At 39.0% G+C, this 24,527-nt stretch overlaps 1 protein-coding gene across 2 annotated transcripts in view; it reads left to right on the top strand.

Annotated features, from left to right (window-relative positions):
• Positions 1 to 24,527, top strand: part of MGAT5 (alpha-1,6-mannosylglycoprotein 6-beta-N-acetylglucosaminyltransferase) — a 114,271-nt gene that overhangs the window by 55,891 nt on the left and 33,853 nt on the right. For both annotated transcript variants that reach the window (XM_035130388.3, XM_060279337.2), the window contains 6 exons: positions 2,180 to 2,347; positions 12,404 to 12,480; positions 12,819 to 12,908; positions 19,322 to 19,393; positions 20,261 to 20,422; positions 22,751 to 22,920. In XM_035130388.3, the coding sequence (XP_034986279.1) occupies positions 2,180 to 2,347; positions 12,404 to 12,480; positions 12,819 to 12,908; positions 19,322 to 19,393; positions 20,261 to 20,422; positions 22,751 to 22,920 (739 nt within the window). The remainder of the gene's footprint in view (positions 1 to 2,179; positions 2,348 to 12,403; positions 12,481 to 12,818; positions 12,909 to 19,321; positions 19,394 to 20,260; positions 20,423 to 22,750; positions 22,921 to 24,527) is intronic.

Here is a 24,527-nt window from a genome sequence, read left to right as displayed (position 1 = left end):
TCACTTTGTAGCTGAAGTAACAAATATCCCTTGTTCTGTAGCTCATGTTTGTCTGTGGCAGCCTCCAGGCTATGGTAGCTTGCATTGTGATTTTACTGTGTATTGCAAACCAAGCAGAATCTGTGCTAGGCTGGCACTTGCATGGAACAAATTTAGAGCATGGTGATGATGTGCTGCTTTCCTCTTCACAAGGAGCCTTTTAAAAAATTAACAAAAAAAGAAGATCCACTAAGGCATATGAATGCTAAAGGCTGTTCTGAAAGCAAAGCCTTTATACCTTGATCCTAAGTCGCAAGGGAACCAAGTACATTTCCTGAGGGTGTTTTTAAAAATAGCAACCTGCCAAGATTAGAAACTTGCCTGGACCAAATGTTCACTTCATTTGGCTTGTTAGCTATAACCGTTGAAGATCTTCTGCATCTGCATTGTTCAGCCATCAAGTATGTTGACTGCTTCAGAAAACTTGCCTTAATTCCCTCCCCACAAGGAAATAATTTCTAATTTCTATGGTTTCAAAGGATGGGGAGTTATCAAGTAGTATCTGTTGAAGGTTTTTAGAAGTCTGAGTTAGGACGTAGGAGTGCTTTCTATTCCAGGAGAAAGAAAAGCAGAAAATTCCCGCAATAATGCAGGTTTTTTTTTTATTACCACAGGTCAAATTTCCAGCCAAAATCACTTACCAGAAACTAGTGGTAAATTTGGAAATTAATTTTCAGTTGGAAAAATATTGTAAGATGTTGTAATATAATTCTGCTTTTTCTTCTCCAAGTATTTCACGCTATGGCCTGGTTTTCACGATGTAGCAAGCCAAACCATGGCTTACTGGGACTGCACAAAAGTTTGCTCTTGGCTACAACTTGTGTTGAAGAAAGAGCTTAACCACAAGCCTGAGATCAGATGACATGTGGCATGGGAATAAAAAAGAGCAGGGTGGAGCAAGGCCCCTGCAATCTCCTCTAATATAAGTTATCTTTAAGAGGTGTATAAGATAGGGTTGTTGCTTACATATTTCTAGATCATTGAGGAAAACTGAAATACAGGAATAGTGGGTTGAGTTAATAAGGCCACTAGAAGTACGGTACTCATGTCAGTCTGAGCCGGAACTGCTAGTGCTTATAACTGCACTGCTACTCTAGTGTACAAACCTACAAATTATGTGGTAGAATGGGTGCTGACTTCCAACATGGAGTTGTCCAAAGGTCTGAAGTTATTGGGTGCAAAGTTCTCAAATAATCAACCAAATAACAGGAGTTATTTGATGTTATTCATACATCATATACAAGATGTGTTAAAGAAAGAGAATGAAAGTTTGATTGTTAACCTTTTCAAGTATGGCAAATATTGTTGCTCAGTACAGTACTGGTGACATTTAGCAACCCCATCTATTAAGAAAAATGGCTATTTAAACGGTTAGAAACTGCACATATGGACAAGTTGAGATGGTATACAGATGAAATTGACAAGTTATAAAAAGTGTATCCCCTCCCCACAAAAGGTAGCCTTTTACTTTGTATTGAAATACTCTTTGGGGGGGGTTAAAGGTAAAGGTAAAAGACCCCTGACCAATAGGTCCAGTCATGACTGACTCTGGAGTTGTGGCGCTCATCTCACGTTATTGGCCGAGGGAGCCAGCGTACAGCTTCCAGGTCATGTAGGCAGCATGACAAAGCCACTTCTGGCAAACCAGAGCAGCACACAGAAATGGCGTTTACCTTCCCGCTGTAGCGGTACCTATTTATCTACTTGCATTTTGACATGCTTTTGAACTGCTAGGTTGGCAGGAGCTGGGACTGAGCAACGGGAGCTCACCCTGTTGCAGGGATTCGAACCGCTAACCTTCTAATCTGCAAGCCCTAGGCTCTGTGGTTTAACCCACAGTGCCACCCGTGTCCCATTTTTGGGGTTAAGAAGGTGCATATCTCTGTAGTTAGAAAAAACATAACTGTTGTCTGTAAATGTTCATTATTATAATAAACCATATTGACAGCATATGGCTGTAGAATGCCTTTAGCCTTAGAAACACACTTAGGTAGTTAAGGAAGATCTGTGGAAATATTTAGGTAAGAAATTAGAGGGTTGGAAGGGTTTGTTGCAACCCTGTTACTTTTACGAAATGGGTATATTTCCTGGTATATGTTGTTCTGTGTAAGGTTAACTGACTTTATTTTTCTTAACTTAGATCTGAAGAAAACTCTTGCCGTCCTACTAGACAACATCCTACAACGCATTGGGAAGCTTGAGTCTAAAGTGGAGAACCTTGTAATCAATGGCACAGGTGCAAACTCCACAAATAGTACCTCCACTGCTACTCCCAGTTCAGGAGCAGCTGAAAAACTCAATGTTGCAGGTGGGTATGAAAGTTGCTGTGCCTTTTTAAAAAATTCTGTTTTAGAGTATCAAATATCCAAGATGGTATGATTTCTTTCTTCTGTTTTTTTAAACGGCAATGGACTTCAGTCTTTGGTGTCAAATCTTAACTGAAGGCAATTGCACCTCTTGTCTGATCCTAATGTACTTTTGCATAAGACTTAGGCTGCAGTCATACTAGTGATTAAATCCTACTGGTCTGAATGGAACTCCTAGTCTGAGTAAACAGGCTTGAGCCCTCTAATGAATAATGCTTAGCATTTACCTTCATTCATGGGCTCAGGGTCTTCCCATACATTTTAGTTAGTTGTTTGTTTTATTATTTATATGCTGCCCATCTGACTGGGCTGCACCAGCCACTCTAGATAGCTTCCAACAAAATATTTAAACACAAAAAATACAAACACTTCAAACATTAAAAAACCAGCAGTATAGGGCTGCCTTCAGATGTCTTGTAAAAGTCAGATAGATGTTTATTTCCTTGATATCTGGTGGGAGGGCGATTCACAGGGCGGGCATGACTACTGATAAGTTAGGTTTCATGGACATGCATTAGTTAAAGCTATTATTGTTGCATAACCAGCATTAAGTGAACTGGTTTAGTGAGATCAATGAGTTTTAACTAATGCTGGTGCCTGTGACTTAAAAGTTATCTAATCAGCAAACATGCTTTGCTAAAGAAGGTTAATGCAAGGAAGCTGGACTAACCTCAGTGGTCAACCATGTAAAATAAAGCAGCCCACCTGCAACATAACAGTTTATTGTGATGTTATGTAATCCCTTAATGTTTAAGTAACATGAAAAGGTATGCAATTATATAGCTTTTGTATTGATATCAAAACCGGATCAGAGAATCCACCTTAAAAAAATAAAAAATCCTTAAACATTTTTGTTTCTCTTGGCAAGCATGAGGCACACAGTTACGTGTCTGTCTTTTATATCTAAAAGTGTAGAATTCAGGTTTAAGTTGATGCCGATATTTTACCACTTTTTGGTGCAGGGCAATAATATAAATAATATGTCAGTAAAGGGAATTTGTTTTTAAAAGATTGCACATAGCAGATGTAATACAGATAAATTTGAGCAATTGTGAGTGCTTTTTTAACCCCCTTGGAGGAATGTTTAAGCTTCAGAGAACACGGGAAATGTGATAAGGGTGTTTTTGCTTCTTTATAAAAGATCTGCTATGTGACTCTTAGACTACCTTTTTATTTTTTTAGTTGTGTCTATGATTACCACACACGGTGTGATGAAAAAGTTACTAAAAGTCTTTAAAGTTTTAAAGAAGAGTGCTATCTAGAAGATGCATAATTTGTTGAACAATAAGTAGCAGGCTTATAAGACACTAAAAGCTTAGAGTTTCCCAAGGGGGGCAACTGAACGAGAGAAGGAGAGAAACCCAAAGTCCCATTGTGCAAGCAGACTTCAATTGTTCAAGTTGGCAGACATCAGTAGATATTGCACCATATGGATATTTCATTTTTTAAGATACACAGTTGTACCTTTGAAGTTGAACTGAATCAGTTCTGAAGTCCGTTCAACTTCCAAAATGTTCAGTAACCAAAGTGTGGCTTCTGATTGGCTGCAGGAAGCTCTTGCAGCTAATCGGAAGTTGCGGAAGCCCCGTCAGACGTTCGGCTTCCAAAAATAGTTCGCAGACCACAACAGTCACTTCCAGGTTTGCAGCGTTTGGGAGCCAAAACATTAGAGAACTAAGCTGTTCAAAAACCGAGATACGACTGTACAAATAATACTACATTATTTGGAGCTAAAATTTGATTTCTTGTTTTCTTGTTTCTTTATTTGGCACCTTGACCTTTCAATGCATTAGGTCTTATGTATTCTAAGTGACACTTTTATAGAGCCATGTTTAAAACATAGGTCTTGACTCTTTCCCCTTAAAAAGCAATGTTTTTCTTTTTTCATGATGTGTCACATGAGCTGTCTGTTTCAACAACATGCTGTAGTTTCCTCTAAGCTCTTTAGCTTGTTGTGTCTGTCTGTTGTCCCACCGGCATATGACACTATGAATTTCCACTCATGTTATGTATTTCACGCTTCATAGAACTTAGAAGAAGCATTAGCTTTGCAGTGCTTCTTCAAAAATGAAACTCATTTGAAACAACTAAATCTCCCCATTTTATGAAATCAGAACCAAAATATAATGGCTTGTGGAAGGACAGGAACTGAGGGGTTTATGCTTATAGTGAGATTTGATCAGATGTGTTGCATATACTAGTCAAACACAGTAACATCATACCAAATTAACATTTTGTGATGCAGCAGCAAAAAAGCTAATGCTATTCTAGGCTGCATCAACAGAAGTCTAGTGTCCTGATCAAGTGAAATGATATTCCCAATCTATTCTGCCTTAGTCAGACCACACCTGGAGTACTGTGTCCAGTTTTGGGCAGCACAATTTAAGAAGGATATTGACAAGCTGGAACATGTGCACAGGAGGAGGGCAAACAAGATTATAAAAGGTCTGGAAACCAAGCCTCATGATTAACAATCGAGGGAATTCAGTATATTTAGCCTGGTAAAGAGGAGAGAGGAGATATTATAGTCATTTTCAGATATCTAAAGGGCTGTCACATGGAAGATGGAGCAAGCTTGTTTTCTCCTTCTCCAGAGGCTAGGATCTGAACCAATAGCTTCAAGTTACAAGAAAAGAGATTCTGACTCCTTCAGGAAGAACTTTCTGACAGTAAGTGCTGTTTGACAGTGGAATGGACTACCTTGGAATGTGGTGGACTCTCCTTCCTTTTAGGTTTTAAGCAGAGGTTAGGTGGCCATCTGTTATGTATGTTCTAGTTGAGATTCCTGTATTGCAGGGGGTTGGACTAGATGACCCTACAATTCTGTGACTGTATTATCACTTGAAGCATGGAGTTTGTACTGAGAGAGCAGGAGGGCAGATCTCTTTCACAAAAGATAAAGGTGTGACCTTGCATGATTGAGTTGCTGTGAAGCTGCACTGCTTCCTGACTCTTCAAAGGTCTGCCATGAGCATATGATTAGAATGTTGCAATAATATATTTGCTGATCACATCTTTCTTGCTTTTAGTGCACAGAGTAAACCAAAATCTTTTTCATTAAAAAAAAGTGCATGTCAATAACCAACCATTTAAGAAATGGTGGCATTTCAGCTCTGTTTTGAAGTTCATCAGTCTCACATGAGGTCTTTGAAGCACAGCAACTCTGTTAATACATAGTCTTTTACTATTGATCCCCCAGAAAATCCTCACAATAAGGTTAATTCTGCATTACCTACTACCCAAATACCTACTAACCATTGATCTAAGTATGAAGGTGTTATTTACTGCTATGTTGTTTGCTTAAACTATTTTGCTCACCTATAATGTTGTTTTCTTATTTACTGTATATCCATTTAATTTGGGAGGCTTGCATCCAATAACTTTGGAGGGCAACTGGAATCAAAGAACACTGAAAATTGCCTGATTGGGTCATGGTGGTGACACCCCTGTCTGTAACTATTAAAGCTCTTGTGATAAATATGTTTTAGAAAAACTGAAATGTGCTGTAGGTGGTCTGCAGTCAGTATTGGGGATTAACTACTTGACAGTTACGTGAACATTTTAAAAGTTGCATTATTTCAGTCAAGTGTTAATGGAAAGCTGCTAGCTCAGCAGGTATTTTTTGAGAACAGAAGGAATTTACTTTTATTTCTTCCCAAAAAGCCATTAATGCTTCTGTTGGCATGGAACTGTGAAGCATTTTACCATCTCATTCAAAAAGAAAAGGTTTTCATAATTCATATCACTTCTGCCTAAGCCCCTTTTTGTGAGTCGAAGGGAAAAAATGAGTGTATAAATAAGAAAAGAGGTTATAAAGTAACTATTAATGCTACTTCAGCTTATATGTGAATTTCAACTTTGGGCACTTGTTCTCAAGACAGAAATAGTTTTGGGTTTGGGAGAAGACAAAACAATAAGAGTTTTGTGGGAACTCTGAAGAGTTGACAGATAATAATTAATTTTGAAAAGGAAATGGGCATGTCTGCAATAAATGAGTAAAAGCAAATGGAAAAGTCTAATCATAAGTGCAATAATTATACAACAAATCAACAACACCAAAACTGGCACATTGCACTTTAGTTTGCTCATTGTTTATTAGGTTTATGAGTTTATATACCTATTCTAGTAAAATTGTCCTTTATATTCATAAGACAGTCTTGGTGTTGTTGGTTTGTTGTATTTGTTGTTTAGTCGTTTAGTCGTGTCCGACTCTTCGTGACCCCATGGACCATAGCACGCCAGGCACTCCTGTCTTCCACTGCCTCCCGCAGTTTGGTCAAACTCATGTTGGTAGCTTCGAGAATACTGTCCAACCATCTTGTCCTCTGACGTCCCCTTCTCCTAGTGCCCTCAATCTTTCCCAACATCAGGGTCTTTTCCAAGGATTCTTCTCTTCTCATGAGGTGGCCAAAGTATTGGAGCCTCAGCTTCACGATCTGTCCTTCCAGGGAGCACTCAGGGCTGATTTCCTTAAGAATGGATAGGTTTGATCTTCTTGCAGTCCATGGGACTCTCAAGAGTCTCCTCCAGCACCATAATTCAAAAGCATCAATTCTTCGGCGATCAGCCTTCTTTATGGTCCAGCTCTCACTTCCATACATCACTACTGGGAAAACCATAATCATTGTCATTACACCTGATACTTTTTGTGTATACTAATCCTAAGTGCAGTCTCCCCAAGTTACACAAAACTAGGATTTTTATTTATTTATTATAGCTATGATAAACGTAATGCAGAAGGATCCCAAGAGGGGCTTCCACCAGTGAGCTCACCAGACCCGGTCCTCCTTAGCTTGAGCAAGGTTGCTGATCATGTGCCTTCAGACAACATTGAAAGCAAGCCCTCAGAAGAGGGGTAGCCCACATGGTGCCCTCCAGATGTTGTTGGACTACAACTCCCATAATTCCTTATCACTGGCCATGTTGGTTTGGGCTGATGACAGTTGGAGTCCAACAACATGTGCAGGGCACCATGTTGGTTGCTTTAGATCAGGGGTCAGCAAACTTTTTCAGCAGGGGAGGTGGTCCACTGTGCCTCAGACCTTGTGGGGGGGCCAGGCTATTTTTTTGGGGGGGAGGGAAATGAATGAATTCCTATGCCCCACAAATAACCCAAAGATCTATGCATTTTAAATAAAAGCACACATTCTACTCATGTAAAAACACCAGACAGGTCTCACAAATAACCCAGAGATGCATTTTAAATAAAAGGACACATTCTACTCATATAAAAACACGCTGATTCCCAGACCAGCCGTGGGTCTGATTTAGAAGGGAATTGGGCCAGATCCGGCCCCCGGGCCTTGGTTCGTCTACCCATGCTTTAGATGCTATGGTGCAACCTGGGTGCCAGACAAACTTTAATTAATGTCCCATGTTTTCCCCACATCGGATGAGGCAAATGTATTCAAGTGAGCCAACAGCTACTGCTTGCCGCAAGCTAATGTATTGGGGCCAATTTGGATGCCCCCCTCTCTGCAATAATGAGTTTCAAAATCTTAGTAGTGCAGGGCAGAAATAGAATAGCTGAGCAAGGACAGGAGCTGACAGCTAAATCCAAGCTGCAGCATCACATGTAAAAAGAAATTTGATTTATTTTAAGGAAATTAGAATCAAAGCAGATTCACACGTATACGCTAAAAGAATGTATTTCAAAATCTGGCCAAGAACCAGGCATCCTTATTGTACATTCTTAAAATTTGCCCTAGGTTCTTAGGGTGAAGGGTGGGATCGTCACCATCACCATAGGAATGATATCTGTCAAATTTGGTTTGCAAGGCTGATTCTGATAAGGATCTTACCTGTGGAGTCAAAAACGTTCTCTACCCCTGGAATAAATGGAAGCAGTCAGGGTTTTAAAGAACCATTGTGAGTATAGACCTGGTAGATCAGGCATCCCCAAACTTCGGCCCTCCAGATGTTTTGGACTACAGTTCCCATCTTCCCCGACCACTGGTCCTGTTAGCTAGGGATCATGGGAGTTGTAGGCCAAAATATATTGTGTATCTGAAGAAGTGTGCATGCACATGAAAGCTCATACCAAAATATAAACTTAGTTCGTCTTTAAGGTGCTACTGAAGGAATTTTTTTATTTTGCTTCTTGGATAAAGTGTGGCAAAGTTTCAGTTTGGGGATGCCTGTGGTAGATGATCCAATAAATGATTACATTTCTGGGGTGATATTAGCATGCTGGTCCTACTCAAAGAAGACCCATTGCATTTTAATGGCTATGACTCATTTAGGTCTGTTAACTTTGATGGGTTTACTCTGAGTAGGACTTAGTTAAATGCAACCCCTATTCTTCTTCTTTTTTTTAATGACTTACTGTCTTGGAACCGAAAAAAGCATAGTGATGAAACTGCACTCTGTTGCTCCTCATTCCTTGTATTGTATTGCCGAACTGGTTTTAGAGAAAACCTACCCTACACACAGAATTGCTGAAGCGTGTTGACTACATTTTTCTTTAACATATAAAAGGATACCTATTTGTTTCCTTGCTGGAGTTGTTCCGTGGACCTAACAAGGTGTAGCTTGCACTCACCTTAAAATATTTGGCTGTAGTATTGTATCACAGCCCTGATGTGCCCTTTGTGGGTGGAAAGTGTACCTTATTTGGCAGCAATCATGAAAAGCTTGTCAAGACGGGAGGATAGAATTGCAAGTTTTGATATGCCCATGTGGATGAATACCCTTCCAACGTATCTTGGAGCTGGCAGGTGCTTCATGCTTTGCTTCCACAAAGTAATGATAAACAATGTGACATCATTATTCCAGCTAACCCAATTTATTTATTTTTACCTTTTTTGGTCAGTATATCAAACAAAAGACTACTAATGCAGGAAAACACCCTTATAATACTTTGGATAGGCTCAGAATTGTAAGGTGCAGGCTTAAAACATGTTTTTCCCTTGTAATGTATGTCTCCACACAGATGGTCCAATTGCGGAGTGTGCGCGCGCTTATGCAATGATTTTTCTCACAATGTTGAGTGTAATTCTTTTCATTGTATGATAGGATTGGATATTACTATTTGTAGTTAGTACGGTATTCCTGGTATGTTGATGGTTTCCCTCGCCACCCCCACCTTATTTGTTAGCTAGTGAAATGATGTATTTTCTTGGGTACCGTAGGTTGAAACACCTGCAACTCCATCTCAAATACTAGTTGCATTTGTAGTTAGTCAATTATCTTTGACTATAGAGTGAAGGATTTATATTTTTCGTGCTTCATGCATATACAAGACAGTATTGTTTTGTTCAGGAAGTTGCAATACACTTCATGTTTCCTAAACAACTGAAGTTTAGGATGTCTTTTTGAATAACTCCTCCTGGTCTTATCTCTTCATGCTGCATCACTGAAAGTGTGTCTTTGGGTTATGTGCTTCTTCTTCATTCCTTATTTCACAGAGAAGGCAACGCCAGAATTGGGTTTCAATGTTTAAATGTAAGATTTCCTAGTTTAGGTACTAACTTTTTATGCATGTGAGAAAGTGTGAGCTCAAAAAGCTGTCCTGATTTTATCAACACATAGAAGCAAGATCATATAAGGGCTGAATACCCCCATGTTTGCATACATTTAAGTTCTCCCTACATTTCCCCAAAATGCCTGTTTCTCCCACCCTGTGGTTTCAAAATGCCTACATTGCATGCTTTTGTATTAATGTTGAAAAGCATTTATTGTTGTTGCTGCTGCTGCTGCTGCATTTTAAAGGCCAGAGCTCACCATAGTTGTTGACTTTGGTTTCATAGCAAGTTAAATTTAATGCTGCATAGAAAGCTGAGGAGGAGGAAATATGAAGTAGAATGCCTGAGCCTGCATCTGGTTTCTGATCCTCCAGACCACTGAACCAGAGCCAGTGCCTGGCAGATAGCCCCATATGCTACCTGCAGCAGAAAGTGAGAATTAAGCATGGTTCCTATTGCAAAGGATAGTGAAAGGTGAATATTTCCTCCTTGAAATTTTGCACCCTCTCCTACAATCTTCAAGCTACCCTTTTCAGACATATCTCTAGGGTGTGTGTGTGTGTGTGTGTGTGTGTGTGTGTGTGTGTGAGAGAGAGAGAGAGAGAGAGAGAGAGAGAATATTATTTCTTTCTCCCTTGTTGCAGGATGTGGGGAGTCCTTCTAGAAATTATAAATAGAAAGGCCATTTTCTATTCAAGCCCATGACAGAAAAATCTATAATGAATCTCTTGCAAACTTCTCTTTGAATTAGCTTGCAGGTTGTGTACTGAAGGACAAGTATAGGACTCAGCTAAATTAGTGACCCTACATAGGCTTTTAATGCTTGCTAAAGCTGTAGTCAAAATGTCAGCTGTCCAGCTCAAACTCATCAGATATTGGCTTCAATTATGTTTCTTAATTGTTGGGAATCTGATTGAATTGACAGTAATCATTGTTGTTACCAATACATTTCAGTTCTTCTTCGTGTAGTTCCAAGGACTTTGAGGCAGAGAGGGCAGTGCCCTTCAAGCAAAACCCCATTTATTGTCCTTGATACACTACCTTCATGATAACTCCCAGCTGAGTCAATATTATTTGCAAACAAGCCTTGACATGTTGTTTTGATACATCTGGTGCTCTCTCTGTGTTATGTTTTATTTAAGCATTCCTGTTACGACCTGAGCTTTATCATAGCATACAAGCTATGTATGCAAGTACTTAACAGTAGCGTTCTATCTCCTTGGCTTGGTATTAATTTTGTGTACTCTTCTTTTGCTGCCTACACTGTGCTATAGTTTGCCTACAATGACATTTTAAGTAAAGCTTGAACCATTTTAATATGCTAGGAGATGTGTGGGTTGGAAATGGCTATACTTGTGCCTTGAGGTGATATTCACATGCTAAAGAGTCCCTTCACATTATATATAGCACAACTCTTCTGAAAGACTCCCCAAGGAGACAATGGGTGCAGAAAACTATTGCTGCTATGCTGCCATTGCCAAAACAAAGTAGGCACACTAATGTGCCATTCTGGAGGTCATAATTGATTCAAGTTTTCCACCACCTATATTTAGTAACAAATCTAAAACACTGCAAATGAACACTTAACATATAAAATGCAGGGCTGGAGAGAGTGTAATTGAGTTACACCATCACCCAGCTAACCAGCACCATGCCTAGATGTTCAGATGAAAATCTGAGTTATTTCTGTATTGCACAGATGAACGATTGTAGGGATGAAGAACTTGTGGCCCGCCAGATAAAGGTTGGACTCCAGCTTCCATCAGCCTAAGCCAGCATGACCAGTGGTCATGGATGACGGGAGATGTAGTCCACAACATCTGGGGGGCGGCGGCTGCAGGTTCCTCATCCTTGTCCTCTGTACAAAGTCACATGTGCATACACATACTTCTCACACATGACTTTCGGAATCAAATGAGGACTGGGTAGAGGCAGATAGCAAAGAGAAAGAAATCTCTGGTGTTCAGATCCCAAGGTTCTGACCAACATCCCATCTCTCTCTATTTTCATACCCATAATCATGCGTGCCACTGTAAATGCATGTGCTCCATGCAGTGATAATAGGGAGCGCAGCTTTAAAATGAATTAAGCTTCCATCTGTGTTCTGAGGTTTGTCAAACATTTGACTCTCAACTGCTCATTGAATGATTGCTGTACTTCAGTTTTAACAAATAGGTTAATTGCATTTCTGCTTAGGAATTTGGCTGTGCTTAATTATAAATGATGAGGAATTATTTCCATTTTTAATTCTTAACAACCTGTCCTGATTGAGCACAATTGATGCACATTCAGTTTTATTCCTACCTGGTTGTATGGCCTGGTTGTATTCCTACCTGGTTGTATTCTCTGTTTTTTGGGGGGGTTGGTGGGAGAAAGGCAGTGCTCATTTTTATAATTCAGTTGGAATTTGGGTGGTGATCCATCTGCACAGCTGGTTGAGATGAAGTATGAATAAGTTACGAAGTGTACTACAATTATTGAATGATATTCTCTCTCTCTCTCTCTCTCTCTCTCTCTCTCTCTCTTTCTTCTCAGATCTCATTAATGGAGCCCAGGAACAGTGTGAATTGCCTCCCATGGATGGCTTCCCCCACTGTGAGGGCAAAATAAAAGTAAGATTGCATTTCTTTATTGAGTGGACCAATGGTCTGATTTGATATAAGGCAGCTTCCTAGCCCGAAAAAGCCCCATATATAGAACAGATCTTGGTCCACTTACATTGTGTGCACAGCAGTAAACCATATGTTGATGCCTTGACTAACACTGAGGTTATCCTACATGTTCATCCATGAAATATTAACATGATTAATAATCGCTGCAGCTGACTTTGCTGATCTCAAATGCTGCTTTCTACCAGTTCACCCATATTATATATGTATGGTTGGTATTGTAGCTACGCTTATAAACCCCATATCTGCTGACTGTATGTGTTGTTTTTTTAATCTTCTAGTGGATGAAAGATATGTGGCGATCTGATCCTTGTTACGCAAGTTACGGTGTGGATGGATCAACATGCTCCTTCTTTATTTACCTCAGTGAGGTCAGTAAATTTGTATTGCGACTGATATGTAAAGCTGTTGAAAAATCCCAATGACTGACTGGAGTTTAAAATAAAATTTCAAGCAGTAATTGTTTAGCACAATAAATCATAATTAACGCTAACCACAATTTAACCCCATAGGCCCCATGCTAGTGTGGAGAGGCAAAGTGGCTCAGTACATAGTTTTTTTGGAAACCTTTAACTGCGATTTAGATTGGTGGGCAAAAAAGTACCGGTAATTAGTCTTGCCCTTTGATATGTACACTGCATCGTTCTGATCATAGTCTGCACAATTATGATCAGTAGGGTGCCCCCCCCCCCGGCAGTATGTTACTGTTTGTACTTTATAACACGTGTAAGATGGAAAACGTTTTTATTTTCTTTTGTTTATTTCTCTCCGGTATCATTCCCTGCATATTCAAAGTACAGATTGACCATGAGTTATCCTGGGTGAACTCTTCAATTTTGTTGCACTTTAAAGATTAGTTCCCTTTTAAGGAAGGTCTTTCCTTAATAGAATTTAACTGTCTTTGAATCATCAGCATTTCTTGCTGATGTAGCTAATGAAGAACGTAGAATTCTTCTTTTAAATTATTAAAATGCTATGTGCATACTGTGTGTCATAGTATTTCCCCCCCCCCAAAAAATGGCATATTTATTCTCTCAGCTTTCAAGAGGTAATGAAAGGCCAAAACATCTTCTTAGAGCAAGTTAGCTTGTTAATATCTCCCTCACTTCAGGAGGTATCATAGTGTTTCCGGCATGTGTCAGTGAGTATTACCGGTATCTTTTTATAGACATGCTAATTAAGCTCAATATAGATGATGGAACAAATACAGTTCACAAGAGAATGCCAGCAAAGGAGTGCCATAACTTGGGTGAAAACAGATTTTTAGAAGATCAGTACATCCAATATTGATGGCTATTGATCAGCTTGTGGCTTAACTTCTAAACTGTTGCTTATTAGATTTAATAAGCTTGTGGCTTAACTTCTAAACTGTTGCTTATTAGGTGGCGCTGTGGTTAAACCACTGAGCCTAGGACTTGCTGATCAGAAGGTCGGCGGTTCGAATCCCTGTGACGGGGTGAGCTCCCGTTGCTTGGTCCCAGCTCCTGCCAACCTAGCAGTTCGAAAGCATGTCAAAATGCAAGTAGATAAATAGGAACCGCTACAGCGGGAAGGTAAACGGCGTTTCCATGTGCTGCTCTGGTTTGCCAGAAGCGGCTTTGTCATGCTGGCCACATGACCTGGAAGCTATACGCTGGCTCCCTCGGCCAATAATGCGAGATGAGCGTGCAACCCCAGAGTCGGTCACGACTGGACCTAATGGTCAGGGGTCCCTTTACCTTTACCTTATTAGATTTACAGTCTATCTTACTAATAGGTTCTGCGTGAGTTAAAATGGTTTGAAGAAAGAGATGGAACATGCAGTCCCAGTGAACCTCAGCAGTGGCTCTTGCTGTCATTTGCTGGCTACCAGCTTACACTGGGCAGCACACACTCCCACAATTAAAAGAAAATAAAAGCATTCTAGAACAGTTACAACACTGTAAAAAGATTTACAATTAAAAACACGATTTCATCCAGTGATCTCAGGGTTGCCAGGTGTGCAGTATTCTTCAGCCATTATTTAGGAACGTTTTCAAATTCCTCTTCACTATGATTCACCTCTCTGGTGAACTATTGCATGAGGCTTCACTGTTTAACATCTACAAATATATCACATGCAGAGACTTTTGCGGGGATAATAGAAAGACAGAATTGCAGTGGTAAATTATTTTGAATATGTTCTTTTAGAGTGTAGGAGGAGCATATTCTCAAACAGTTCAGATTGGAGAGTAATTTTGCCTTTGCTCATCTCATTTTTCTAAAAAGCAAGGTGTAATGATAAGGCTATAAATATATAAGTTTGTGGAGCGGGTGTTTTAACCTCATCAGTCATACTTTTAAGACGTGTTTTCTAGGTTGTGTATTGTTGAAAAGATTTTTCTTTACCAGAGTCCATTACCCCATTTTTAGAGTGAGTGTAAGAACTGAAATCTGGGAGAGGTGCATATAAGTGTTCTGTGACACCTACTGTAGCATCATATGACCTAACATGTTGGCTAGGAGAACACCCTATAGACTTCCATTTTGTGCAAGGCCATTATATACATCAGGTTAGAGCTATGCAGCCAATGGGGCAAAATGTTGTTTATAACACCCAATTCACTATCAGTGCTCTCAGCCATCTTGTAACTGTTGATGGAGAAAAAAATGTCAAGGCCTGGTGATTTGTGTTTATCATGTCCTTTGCTTGAGATATTAGGATGCTTCTGTATTTAGGAAAAAATAGTGAATCCTAGATCTTCAAACACTCCAGAATTTAGGGAATTTATGAAGTTCTTTGTGTGACATTTGTTACAGTACATAATTGTATAGAATTCATTGTGCTTCCCTGAAGAAGAAATGATCCATATTACTCATCAATCTGTTTTATGTTTAGTGAACAGCAAACATAAAAGTCTTTGGGGGGTTTCCTAAGAGGTTTCTTTTTGACAGCACATAAAACTAATATTGTTTGGTCATGGTATTAACCTTGAGCTTAAATTCAGCATACTTAATCCTGTGATTAATGTTATGCTTAAGCTAAACAGCAAATTCTGAAAGCTTAAATATTTGTGAATGCAAGCATGGAATAAAATTATAATAACCACTACAATGATGTGGATATATGAACTGTGTTGCTTGCTAAAGATAACCTGGAACTGGTATCTCATTAAATAATTTGTCAATAGGCAGTGATGGAGAATTGATAGTTCATGATATGCATGAAACCTGAATGCTAAAATGGGTGACTGTGTAAAGTTGTTCTGGGAAGTTAAAAAGAAAAGAAAGCTGTGTTAAATGACAATATTTTCGTTTAAAATGTAATCACTGTGTCCCAAAACATGTTTTTTGAATAATAGAACAATAATTTTAATTTCTAGATTCTTCATCATATTTCATGAGATGTCAGGGTTTGTTTGTTTGTTTGTTTGTTTGGGTTTTGAATGGTTTGCAGGAACATATGAAATACGTGGAATGGTTGGAATTTTTAAAGTGTCTTGATAAAGACCTTTGAGAGTAGATGACCTTTGAGAGTACAGCATATAGTTGAGTTGCTTTGTTTATGTGCCACATTTTCAGCAAATACAGTTGTGCTCGGGAATCTGGAAGCAGGATGGGAATGAATAAACTAAAGCTGACAATGAATAAACTAAATTCTGACAAGATAAAGGTGTGCCCATGGATTGGTCAGCCTGGGAGCTGGATGCACAGCTCCTTCTGAATGGGGTAACACCCCCAAAAAAGGATTGAAGTTCATACTTTAGCATGCTCCTTGATGCTGCTGAGTCACTGAAGGTTCAAGTATCCACAGTGGCATGGCATGTATATTGCTAGCTCTGCCTGTTCCTGTTGGTATCTGAAGAAGTGTGCATGCACACGAAAGCTCATACCAAAATAAAAACTTAGTTGGTCTTTAAGGTGCTACTGAAGGAATTTTTTTTATTTTGTTCCTAGACAGAGATAGCCTGACCACAGTAATACTAGCCTAGTAACTGGGGGGATCTTTAAAAGATGACATGCAAAATACTGACAGGCCAGGAGCAAACTAAAACAGATTGTTGCATAACTTTTCATGAAATAGAAGACTATGTGTGAGTATTTTTTCAAGAACTGACAATATTTTAAAGGTATTGTTCCAAGATTTTGGGACATGCAGGGAATTTTTACTTACTGTAGTTAGGAGCCCAGAGTTTGTTAAGATGATATTTGCAGGTGACTTGCGACGTTTTTGAGATGCAGGCATTGAAAAAACAGCAAACAGTGTGTCTACAAAAATTGAAACATTATATCTGTCTGGGACACCTCTATGGTGTACAGTAGTGCCTCGCTAGACGAATGCCCCGTCAGACAAATTTTTCGCTTAATGGAGAGATTTTTCAAGCGGAGGTTGCCTCGCAAGACGAATTTGTTTTACGAAAAATTCGTCTAGCGAATCGCGGTTTCCCATAGGAATGCATTGAAATTCAATTAATGCGTTCCTATGGGCAATATATATATATATTTCAATGCATTCCTATGGGATTTGCTAGACGAATTTTTCGTTAAAGAATTGACCTGTGGAACGAATTAAATTCGTCTAGCGAGGCACCACTGTATATGCTATTTTTATACAAAAGAGTCCCCACAAAAGAGTAGGAGAGATTTAGTGAATCCAAAACTATAAAGGCTGAATTAATCCCTGAAGTTATTTATCTGTAATTTGTCAGGTGTTGTTGATTTATGAGATGCTACAATGCCTGCAAATTTAATCCAGTTCTGTGAAAAGGAAAAAAAGTTAAAGCCTTTTAAATATTCACATAATAGTGGATGGGGTGGCATAAATATTCATTCGTAAAATGTCATCTATCTCATACACCTGTTCGATGTTGAATGGACAGGTGTACTGGGTCTCTTAACTTGCATTAAGTTTTTATTTTATTTTACATCTATAAGATATCAAAGATACTGCCTAGTATGTGTCAGTCTTCTTGTCTGCACAACTTGTCAACAGTTCCTTTGTCTCTGGGTGTTCCTAACTTTTAAAAAGCACAGGAAGCAGTGGCAGCTGGCTGTGGTGTATCCCACTTCCTAGAAAAGTGTGGTGCTTCCTTTGTCTTTGCCCCCTGCAGGCTTTCAGCCACAGTGAAAATGGATCAAAAACCTGTCTTCTTTTTGCAGCAGACTCTTCCCTGGTCTACCTTTCTATCTGATGCTCCAAAGTCATGGAGAATTATTTCTCCAGGCATCCTCTCAGAGATGGAAGATTCTTTCTCAACACAATTCACTCTTTAAATCATTCATCATAATTTTCAACTAGAGTTCTAGACATGGATATTCTGCATTAAGGAATGTGGTAGTTTCAGTAAGGAACGAGAACAGTACTAAAAAGGAAAATTGGGTTTTTGGGGGGTGGGTAGAATAATTTATGTGCTTTAGCTTAGTAATTCACCATAGGTGCGAACTATTTTTCTCTAGTGACTTCTGACGAGGAGATTCTGCTTAAAATGTGTAGTTGTTCCTCAGTATGTAGCATGGTGAAGTACCTCTGCTGCAAGACAAAATTATAAAGTTGCTTGTGAAGAAGCTTGCTTGGTAATAGTGTGCCATTGGCTAAAATTTTGATTGCTGATGACAATCCTACCATCCCTCTAGCTGTTCTTTCTATCAGAATTAGGCAATAGAGATTCTAACATGGTCAGAAGCATTTCTTTATTCATCTATTTATCCCCCCCCCAAAAAAAAATAGTACTAACAAAAAGCAGATTATATAAGGCTGTCTTTTTATGGATTAAATTTTGGACTATAGCCTACTTTAAATCACAGATTTCAAAGTCCCTGTCCTAGGACTAACAGCAGTTTAGGGTGGGGTGTTGTTGTTTTTTTAGCACAGTGGTGCAGGAGGAAAGGGTTGATCACGGACACGGTGGAATCCTAATCAGACCTCCTTGCACTTTCCATTTCTATTTTAACAACAACAACAAAACATTAATGAAAGTAATGAGCAAACCATGATAGTGTTATGGGCAATTTGGCAGATGGACTCAAACTCTTTTGACTGGTAAGTTATTAACTCCTCTGCTAGCACTGAAGATTTTGGTGAGTGGCAAAGGTTTTGGCCTTTTTGTAGTGAATCATTTTTTTTAGTGTCCTTATCACTGGAACACTCATTTTTGGACTGTAGAAAAATATTTGCTGTTATGAATCCCACGTGTTTTTGGATGCCAATGTGCATTAGTACCGCCAGGAAATCCATTACGATAGGAGAATGGATTCATGGCATCCTGTGTTCTCATATATTCATTGTTGTTGGCATCTGTCCGTCTCGAGGGACAATGTAAGGGAAGTGTTGCCTTCTGTGGATATTGGTGTTCCTTCTTCTAAAGAAGTAAAGTCTTAATGTCATAGTTTTTTATTTATTATTGACTATTGTTGTGCTTTATTCATGCATAATGATTTAAACACATTTTTCTCCATGTGCCAGCTGTCCTGTTGTGCTGAGCACTCCAATTTTCTCATATCAACTTCTTCAGGGTTGTTTCATACGATACGTATATGTTACGTTGAAGATTTGATCAGTTAATGAAAGGGAGCCAGTTTATTGAAGAGGTCAAAGATAAGACTTTTAATAGCCAATCTGTTTTCGTCGTCTTTTGAAAATGCTATTGCTGTTGCTATGATATCTTCAAAGAGGTGCCTTTTTTCTGGTTTGTTGCCTACTGCCCTTGTGCTGTTTTGTTATGGCTGCCAGCAAATGAGAATGGGGTCGCATCAAGGAAATAGCCGAATGAACATCTTGCTTGATGCATCTGAAGCTGTGCCTAACAAAAGATCCCTATATCTGCAGGTTGAAAACTGGTGTCCTCGTTTACCCTGGAGAGCAAAAAATACTAATGAAGAAACTGATCAAAAGACAATGGTAAGGAGTATGGTTAACAAAGTGGCCTTGGAGTTACCTTAAGTTCAGCTTTCAGTGTAGGGAGGAAAAAACAAAAAACAAATCTTGGGTCATAAAGTAAACCTAAACTGTCTGAATGCCTAGTAATTCTCGTCCTAATCTCACACACTTGCTTTTTCTTGCCGTTCTTTTGGAAACATGCACTTGTTGGACATACTTAGAAGTTAATACACAATTTTTAGATACTACAGCAAATATTTGGAAGCATACTCTTTATATTGCAGGTAGGTCTATTCAGTCAGCAGACATATTTGGTGTACATAAAGTCAACTTCATTAAAATTGGGAGCCTGGGGGGGGGAGAGAAACATTAAATTATATAATAATATATTTATTATATAATAATAAAGTAGTAGTATGTCACAAGTTAAGATCCTTTCTTTCTAATGAAAGAGTTGCAGTACTGAATAAAGCAAATGTTATACTATTAACTTAACAATTAAGAGCCACTCCATAAATTTACTATTTCAGGTGTATGTTTAAAAATGTGAATATGAGAAGCAAGCACATAATGGCTAACCTGTATATCATATCGGTATGGTAGCTGGGGAAATGTATTTTTCTTAATGTATGAAATTACCAAAGTAATATGCAGGGAGGGGAGAACACATGATGAGCTCAGTTATCACATGGATAATACCCGAGAGCTTACTTTTCATTTTCCGACTTTGTGAGTTTGAATTTTGGAATATCTGTATGCAATTTTTAAATAAATGAAGTGAAATGACACTGTGCCTCACACACCCACACACTTTAGAGAGATTTCTTATTAGGAAAAAAATAATCATTTCTGCAATATCACATTTAAAACTTTTCTGTTTAATTGAAGGCTGAAATCAGAACAAATTTTGAATTGCTATACAAAATGATGTCCAGGCATGAAGAATTCCGGTGGATGATGCTACGAATAAGAAGGATGGCAGACACTTGGATAGAAGCAATTAAATCACTTGCTGAAAAACAAAACCTGGAGAAGAGAAAACGAAAAAAAGTGAGTTTTGCTCCAAGGCAGAAATACCATTTACATTGCTGCATCCATAAAACTGCCCCATTAGCTCTAAGGGTCGAGTAGGAGTTGGTTCAATATACTTGCCATATGTCAGTATGGTACAGTATACCTCTTCGTATGTCAGAGAAAAAGAGAGAGGTAACCAAGCTAGCAATTCAAAATGCTTCCAAATGGTGACACTTAAGTAGGTAGTGTATGCTAACTAAAAACCAGTTACAATTCTCTGCCAGTGGGATTTTAATCCAATTAAAAACATGAATCCAAGGAAAGGAGCATTTTGAGGATAAAGGTAAAATAGTATCTGAATAATCTTGATTCTGGGCAGACAGGTATTGACTTGCAGTCTCTCCGTGGTGTTAAGGGCCTGATATAAGCTGATTTCAAATGTCAGACCCTCCAAATGTCCCTATTTTCCAGGGACAGTGCAGGATTTACAGAAGCCGCCCTGGTTTCTGATTTGATCCTGAAATGTCTCGCTTTTCCTTAGGATGTCCCTACTATTTTAATTGGATAAATGTTGGAGGGTATGGAGTTATGCGACCCCTGAGTAAAGGAGATTATAACTATGCAACCTATAGTAGACACCTGAAGGCAGCCCTGTATAGGGAAGTTTTTAAATGTTTGTTTTGTTATATTTTTCTATATGTTGGAAGCTGCCAGAGTGGTTGGGGCAACCCAGTCAGATGGGTGGAGCATGATGATGATGACTAAATAGGGCATCCCTATTTTCATCAGAGTAATGTTGGATACTATGAAATATTAGCATCCTGTATGGAATACCTTAATTTTAATCCAGATGTCTGGAGTTAGAATTATACCCCGGGTGCACTTTTTTATTGCAGAATTTATCTACAATGTAGTCTTTCTAGGACTAAAAAGGAGCCACATACTATTTACAGTTTTCTATCTGTGCACAAAAAGCACCTGGGACACACAAAATATCCTAAGAAAACTAATTGCAGTTTATATGTGAGGTGCTTTTTTGGCCTTGCAAATACAATAATTTGGGATATGATTTTCCTAGTCATCACAGAATTGTAGAGTTGGATGAGACCATGAGGGTTGTTTTTATCCAGCTCCCTGCAATGCAGAAATATTTTGCCCAGTGTGGGGCTCGGACCCACATCCCTGTGATCCAACCAGGTTGGTACAGGTTTATGGTGAGATGGTGTTGTTTGTCATTGGTGTACTTTATTGCTCCAGCCACTGTTAATATCCTGGCATTGAAAAAGTCCCATGGTTTTTTCAAACAAAAACTGACATGACACTTTTTGGGGACATCTTACAACCCCAAGTTTCACTCCCAAAACTTACTGTTTTTGAAGTTTATTTTATTGCTATATTGAATTGGTATTTTGTGCTGTTTTATGTGAATCTCTTAGAGACTGCGATTTAGTGGTATTTGAATATTGCTGGCTAAATAAATGATACTGCTGAGAGTAGCCCTATTCATGTTTTGCATAGGGCATAAATGTTTAGGGAGTGGGGAGTGGCTCACTTTTAGTCCACCTTCTTACGGGTTATGTAAGGGGAAAATACCAATGTATGAGCACATTTGCAGGAGCTCCATGTAGTCTGAGAACCTAATTGTGGGGTGTGTGCCAACCAGTGGCGTAGCGTGGGTTGCCTGGGGCAAGGCAAGTATCTTTGCAGCTGTGATGCCTGTGAGCATTGAGCAGGATGGGGGTTTGGTCGGGAGCAGGTATCTTTCTAAAGCCCGTGCAGAGGGAACCTGAGCAACTGGCCATTGCCTAAATCTTCTCCTCCACCCACATGAGGAAGAGGGTGTGTTGTTGTTGTTGTTGTTTATTAGAAATTTTGTACCCCTAACAATTTTGTGCCCAGGGCAACTTCCCCCATTGCCCTGCCCACGCACGCCACGGGTCCCAGCTGTGCAGATCCCCAACTCACAAACAGGAGCTTGCATATGCTTCTCACACAAAAGTGAGGCCTTGCTTCTCTCTCTGCACACTTCTGCCCATATGAGTAGGTCTTAAGTAACTTCAATAATTGATGCCTTTGAATGCATGACTTATTCTCTTAGTTTCTTTCCCTTTTGCATTGTGCCTGTTAGCCTGTGAGTCTGTGGCTGAAGAGTATTTTGTCTGTGTTTTTAACGTTCTGTAGATGCTGTAAATGAACAGCTTCTAGGTGTTTTATAAGTGATTGAAATAATTAAGTACAAATATTTAATATGCTATGTTGTAGCACTAACAATTGGGGCTATTGATGTAAAATGATGTTATAGTTAAACCCTCTGTTCCATATATATCCAGTACTGAATACTTACGTTTCTGCTTTCTTTTTCAGGTCCTTGTTCATCTGGGACTCCTCACAAAAGAATCTGGATTCAAGATTGCAGAAAATGCCTTTAGTGGTGGCCCACTTGGTGAATTAGTCCAGTGGAGTGATTTAATTACATCTCTCTATTTACTAGGCCATGACATTAGGATTTCAGCTTCATTGGCGGAGCTCAAGGAGTAAGGAGATTATTTTCCACTTTGAAACTTGAGTACCAAAAAAACCCCTTCTTTTAACTGCAAAATCTATTGAAGCCTTTATTCTACAGCCTATAATTTTGTGAAGAGGAAAATGAAAGTGATAATTCACTAAACAGATGATAAGTAGATTATTTTCATAAGCTAAATATGTGCACCATGAAAAGCATAATATGTTTTCATTGTCACTGCTTCCTCCTGAGGCTTCATAAATGAATGCTGGAAAATTCAAAACTAAGCAGTTCTATTCTCTGCCGTTACAGGTGTGCTAGACATCTGTAGCAAGAGAAATGTATTCTAATTTGTTTCCTCTTTTTCTTAAATAACCTTTATTTCCAACATGAAACTGTTTATCAGTTGTGTGAAAGCCATCATTTTTTCCCAGAAAGGTTTTGGATTTTGAGCTATTTTCTGAAGGTCCTGTTCTTCAGCATTCCACCCATAATTTCTAAATTATTTCATTGGAAACACATTGAGAATTAAGCCCATGGTTACACTGTATTGTGCTGGGGGCAATGTTTAATAGCACAGGTGTTGGTACAGTAAGTCCACAACTTATGCACACTTAACTAGTTGGCATTCAGCTTTATGCTCTTGGCAAAAAAAATGCAAACAAATAATAAAAGATAAAAGCAGGCAGAAAGGGGGCAGGCTTCTGGGAACAAAGGCAAACCCCACACACCATTACATCTAACGTGTTTTGACTATACGTGGTTTTAGGCGTGATCCCAGGAACGTAACCCCCACATAAGTTGTGGGTTTACTGTATTTGTATGTCAGAAACCGATGAGTTTGGATTTCAAGGCCTCAAAGAGCTGCTGCACCATGTACTCAATAAGCCTGAAATACTTCTCTATTACGCTTCCTTGTAAATTAAGCCAGACAGCTAATGTATGGCAGCTAGTCCGGGAAGTGTGTATGCTTGTATCTGTATACTATACATAAGCAGCCAGGAATGAAAATGTTTACAATATGGGCTTAAAGGATTAGTCATACTATTTGGTGACACTCCTGTGGTACATGAATAGCCCATCTGTGGAAAGAATTATGTGAGTTTAACATAATAGGGTATCCCTATCTGTTTTAATCTGGTCTGGTTTCACTGTATTTCTGCCAGTGCAGTGAGCACATGTTTATGCTAAGGAAGTTATCAAGTGTTAACCCTGTTGTGGACATTTCCATGCATTAATACCTCTGTCAGTAGTACTGTTTGCTGAAATGCGAGACTAATGCTATTTCAAAATGAGACTAGCATAATTTCTCTGGAGATGGAGGATCTGGCAAGTTAGTTGCATCTGGAAAGACCAATTTTTTGGAGCCATCTCACTTTCCCAATATATAAAACCCTAATAAGAAATTGGAAGCACATTGTAGGTCACCTACTACCAAATTTGGAAAGAAGAGCTATTGCGCATGTGTACACCCATGTGCACATCCATGCCATGGTAAGCTTGGGGATTTATTCCTCTTGCAGTGTTTCACAAGTATACAGTACAAGGAGAATTGGCTTCTCTGAAACATGTAGCTCACAGAGGGAAAACAGAACTCAAGGTCAGTTGTGAGGGTTACCTATCAGTATTGGATTGCTA

The sequence above is a fragment of the Zootoca vivipara genome, chromosome 1, assembly GCF_965207765.1.
Source record: "Zootoca vivipara chromosome 1, rZooViv2.hap1.1, whole genome shotgun sequence".
NCBI classification, from domain to species: domain Eukaryota; kingdom Metazoa; phylum Chordata; class Lepidosauria; order Squamata; family Lacertidae; genus Zootoca; species Zootoca vivipara.
The sequence above is the reverse complement of the archived record's forward strand: the minus strand, read 5'-3'. Positions and strand labels throughout refer to the sequence as shown.